This window comes from Nanorana parkeri, unplaced genomic scaffold (assembly GCF_000935625.1).
Source record: "Nanorana parkeri isolate BGI_ZX_2015 unplaced genomic scaffold, ASM93562v1 scaffold1350, whole genome shotgun sequence".
NCBI lineage: Eukaryota > Metazoa > Chordata > Amphibia > Anura > Dicroglossidae > Nanorana > Nanorana parkeri.
In genome coordinates, this window is record NW_017307618.1 from 239,195 (window position 1) to 244,540 (window position 5,346).

At 48.4% G+C, this 5,346-nt stretch overlaps 1 protein-coding gene across 5 annotated transcripts in view; it reads right to left on the reverse strand.

Annotated features, from left to right (window-relative positions):
• DNM2 (dynamin 2) overlaps positions 1–4,515 on the reverse strand; it is a 109,372-nt gene extending 104,857 nt beyond the window's left edge. For 2 of the 5 annotated variants that reach the window (XM_018569535.1, XM_018569533.1), the window contains exon 1: positions 4,238–4,513. In XM_018569535.1, the coding sequence (XP_018425037.1) occupies positions 4,238–4,398 (161 nt within the window). In that variant the 5' untranslated portion in view covers positions 4,399–4,513. Of the gene's footprint in view, positions 1–4,237 lie in introns of all 5 variants that reach the window. The other 3 variants (XM_018569537.1, XM_018569534.1, XM_018569538.1) reach the window with 2 other exon arrangements.
• Positions 4,516–5,346: the final 831 nt, after the last annotated feature.

A 5,346-nucleotide genomic window follows, 5' to 3' on the forward strand; every position in this document is an offset into this window, starting at 1 on the left:
CACGGCAGAGAGCCGTGACAGGATCGAGAGGTGAGCGAACGCCGGTATGTGTTCGCTCACCTCCCGATCTACTGAGCCGACCTGTGACAGTCTCATTGTCACAGGCCGGCTAGAACTATGAAGTGAGTGAAAAGCACTCACCTCATAGTTCTCCTTTAAGCAGTGCCTTCAGGGACAGCAGTTGGTGAAGTCTGGTACTGGAGTGCTCCCTGTCATCCCCTTAATACAGTAGGTCTCTGCAGGCTGATACCATCTCTCCTGCTCTTCAAGTTTCCACTCACATGCTACCACCAAACTAGGTCTTATTTTCGGGGTAGGTCTTATATTACAGGAATCTTTAAAAATAGTGCTAGGTCTTACTTTCGGGGTAGGTCTAAGCACTCGTTCTGACCGTTTTGTACGCTCAACGAACGCTCTACAAAACGGTCAAAAATATAAATTGCATTGTATTCAATGGTCTCGTTCCCACCTTGGCGTGTTTCCGCCCGTCCCTAACGCGCTACAAAACGGTCCACGCCTGAAAAGGTCCAGGTACTACTTTGGGCCGTTTTGTTTGCGCGTTTCCATTGGGATACAGCCAAGTAGCCTTCGGAAAGGCGCAACTTTTTTACCGCGAATTGCGGTAAAAAAACCGCGAGACAGACGCGCATATGCAATACGCCTAGGTGTGAACGAGGGCTTATTTTAGGGGAAACAGGGTACTAGGCATTTGTACAGCCTGGGACTATCCAAAGAGGAGGCACTGGGATCTACTGGAAGGATAACACAAGTACTACTAGGCGTTTGTACAGCCTGGGACTATCCAAGGAGGAGGCACTGGGATCTACTGGAAGGATAACACAAGTACTACTAGGCGTTTGTACAGCCTGGGACTAGCCAAGGAGGAGGCACTGGGGTATACTGGAAGAATAACACAAGTACTACTAGCAGGTCTATTCACTAAAGGGTGAAGAGCTTGGAGAAGGCAGGAGAAGTGAACAATCTAGGACAAAAATTCTCCAATTCAGCTCACTTTCCAAATCAGCGATGTTGTCCTAGATTGTTCACTTCTCCTGCCTTCTCCAAACTCTTCACCCTATAGGGAATATACCTGTAGGTGTTTGCACAGCCTGGTCCTATCCAAGGGAAGCCACTGGGATCTACTGGAAGGCTAACACAAGTACTACTAGGTGTTTGAATATGACCAGGCTGTACAAGGGGAGCCACTGAGATCTATTGGAAAGGATAACACAAGCACTGTACTACGAGGCGTTTACATTTCAGCACTACTGTTACCTTTTAATACTTTAAGCTGGGTCACTATAACACACTTCCCTGGAAAGTCATAACTCACTGCATGTACGAGTTCCTAAATTAATGACTTGGTCATTCAAGCCTTTCCCCTCAGTGCACGGTCGTAAATGCAGCATTTTCAGAGCATTGTCCCTCATGTGTAATGAAGCATTGTAGAAGTAGATAGGCAGGAGCTCCATGGATCTCCAGTACACGAGTGTCAACACACCCAGTTTCTGCATTATCTCCCCCTCCCCTGACATCACACACACAACATATGCCAGAGAGACACCCGATAGAAGCATGAGGGTCATCACTGGAGAGTGGTGCGAGATGATAAACCTGTTCTATCACCAAATAAAGGACTGAGTGAATAAAAGGCCTAAGTATACATATAATAAAAAATAAATAAACGTGGCACTGGAAGGGATCAATTTGGTATTCATGACTGCCATAATGGGCTGTGCATACTGGCACCTTAGAGCTAAAAGCTCCAGGGGCCCAAACTTGTTTTGTTTTTGTTTTTTCGGTCAGCAGATTACCTTCGATTCAACTCCAAGCAGATATTGAAGACACAAAAGAATGAGTCTGTCTTCATTATCAAACCATTAAATTGTCCTGTTATCAGGCTCTGGCAATCCTTGTACAGCAGGGCTGGAGTGTAAGAGGAAGAAGCAGTAAAAGGAGACGATTAGTTCCTATGCTGACGAGGAGAATGCCAATAGGAAGACAGAGCATTGTGACTGAGAGATGAGCTCATCACTGCACTGCTTCTCCTTTAACTGTCCAGTCACAGACAAGAATGCAAGTTATGCCAAAAGCTCTGAGGTCAGCAGCGGATGTAGTTCTGCTTTTGCATGTTAAAGTTTATATGAGGTTTTAGTGATTGGGTTTATATTTAAATATACACACACACACACCTCTATCTATAGATAAGAAAATTGTTCCCCGGTACAAAATGTCAGCCTGAGTGCTCTCAAAGAAAGAGTTCATATAGGCAAAGGTTACAGGACTTGCACAGAGCAGCAGCATATATATTTTTTTTTTTAAAGAAAAAGTATCGGTAATTGGTATCGGCAAGTACATGAGGGGATGTACTTGGGCCTGAAAAAGTGGCATCGGGACATCCCTAGTGTGTACACACCAAGGCCCCATTCACACCTGACCGTTTTGTAGCGCGTCCTATGCTCGATGAACGCTCTACAAAACGGTCAAAAAAATAAATAGCATTGTAATCAATGGTATCGTTCCCACCTGTCCGTATTTCCGCCCGTCCCGAACGCACTACAAAACGGCCCACGCATGAAAAGGTCCCGGAGCGTTTTTGCTGCGTATTGGTCCGTTTTGTAGGGCGTTTTCCATTTGGATACTGCCAAGTAGCCTTTGGAATCGCACGACTTTTTTACCGCGAATCGCGGTAAAAAAAACGCGTGACGGTCGCGCGACAGACGCGCATATTACAATACGCATAGGTGTGAATGGGCAACAAGGGTGGTCAACTTTCTTGGTACATAAAGCCTATGGGCTCAGACCTCACCAAAGGACCGCATGTATGAATGTAATACAGCAGAAAACCATCACTGACTGCAGACATGCCACAGGAGACGCTCAGGGGCTGCCTCTGATCGTCTCATGCGCGCAGCCCCCTACCGTCACCCCTACCCTGCGCGCAACCCCCTACCGTCACCCCTACCCTGCGCGCAGCTCCCTACCCTCACCCCTACCCTGCGCGCAGCCCCCTACAGTCACCCCTACCCTGCGCGCAGCCCCCTACCGTCACCCCTACCCTGCGTGCAGCCCCCTACCGTCACCCCTACCCTGCGCGCAGCCCCCTACCGTCACCCCTACCCTGCGCGCAGCCTCTGACTGCAGACCTGGCACAGGAGACGGTCAGGGCCTGAGTGTGCACATATTACATAGCTACACACAGGTAGATGTCACAGGTTCCAAAGAAACCAGACGTGTATTCTTCCTGACTCTTGGTGAGCTTTGTATGTTTCTTCAACATCTCTGTAGTAATCCAGTTTGAAGACCTTCCTGTAATAAAGACCGGTTACTGCTGCTCTCCCTCCATGTGAAGGGTGACTGGTCTGGTGTCCGCCCCCTCCTGTAATAAAGACCAGTCACTGCTGCTCTCCCTCCTTGTGACTGGTCTTTTCTCCGCCCCCTCCTGTAATAAAGACCAGTCACTGCTGCTCTCCCTCCTTGTGACTGGTCTTGTCTCGGCCCTCTCCTGTAATATAGACCAGTCACTTCTGCTCACTCTCCATGTGCAGGGTGACTGGTCTTAACTCCACCCCTCCTGCAGGCAGCATGTAGTGGGTGTGGCCTAATGGGCTCCTCCCACAGCTCTGAGACAGTTCCGTGCAGCAGTGATTATGTCTTTGTTACGTTTACAAGGCCTTGGGTGAGCTCAAAGTGGATTTACATGCGTTGGCCAATTAAGTAACAACCCTGTATGTTTTATAGTATGTTTGGCACTACATTAGGCCTGGATCACACCTCAATGAAAGTTATGGTGACCATCATTCAGCTTTAACATTTTTAATAGTCTCTATTTGAAAAATTGTTTTGAACATACAAAACCACTTGTTTGCAGCGTCCACATATATACAGGTGTATGCAGCTTTTGTACACTATGTATCCAAGTTAACAACAATAAAGTGTGCCCCCCCTTGGTAAATCAGTAAGCCCCCCCTCTTCCTCACCTCCAGTATATATACAGATGTGGAGGAGGGGCACACAGGCCATGGACACTGGGTGTCACCAGAGCCTCCCCATCACCCTGGAGACCTCTCGGAGCCCCGCTGTCAGCAGAACTAGCTTTGCCCCGTGACGTCACTCATTGAACAGCCCGAGGAAGAAACTAAGCAAAGTGCGCAAAGTCCTTCTGTGAATACCAAGAAGCGTATAATAGCGAGCTTGACACCCGGGCGGCTGCAGTCCAGCTCCTGGGAGAACTTACCGGCCTACGAAGTTCTCGAGCACGGAGCTCTTGCCGGCGCTCTGTCCCCCCACCACGGCTATCTGAGGCAGGTCGAGGTTGCAGGCCTGGCCTATAGAGCTGAAGGCGTCCTGGAGCTTGTTGACAAGGGGAATGAGCTCCTCCATCCCCCTGTTCCCCATGGTTGCTTCTCGGTCTCAGCAGCAGCTCTCCGTTACCGCTCAGCTTCCTCTGCCATCCACTCAACCCAACGGCCGCCACCCGGCATTCCCGATTGGTCGAAGGGGATGTCACTTCTCGAACACAGGGTTGTGATTTGTGCCTGCCAGAGCTACGTCATCGCGAAGGAAGGGCGGTGAAGCTGAGAGGCGGGGCTAGGACGGAAGGGCAGGTTTTTCAGCTTTGATTGCTTAGCAATGCGATGTCCATCAGGGAAGGTCATAGCTGATTGGTCGACCTGTCCACTCGCCCTCCCCAATCACATGATTCCAGCGACACCCGGAAACTGGGAGTGATCAACCTATGCAGCTGGTAGGGAACTACAACTCCCGGTATTCCTTGTGAGAGAAAAGTCTGGAAAGCGTTGCTGGGACTTGTAGTTCTCTGATTCACTGCGAACCATAAGCTTCTGCAAAGGTGAAAGTAGCACAACAGAAGTTTTAAGAAAGTCAACTTTTAGAGCACCTGTTGCATTTTGCAATTACTACATATGTTTGCTGCAAGCCAAGCATTAGTATTCCACTGAAAACATTAAAATTCATATTTTTAACCGTTAACATTTTGTTGTCTGGAGTAATAAAAGTGAATACTGATTTAAAGGGGGAACGTAAAGATTGGCGCACAGAGAGAAATGTGTAGCATTACACCCTTTTGATGTTTATATCCCTGAATGGGTCGTTCGTGCGCTGGTGGCACATACACAGCATGACCTGGGCTTTCAGTCATTGAGAATGAACTAAATTACATGTCGGCCCTGAGCAATGGTGGTCCATCTCAGCTCATTTGGACATATATAGGGGGTGTATGGCCATAAAAGTTTGGATACGGAAAGGAAAATTGCGGTATTTATACAATTTTCTGTCATCCTGGTGAGTTCAGGGCAGCACACCCATACCGTAGATAGGCACCAG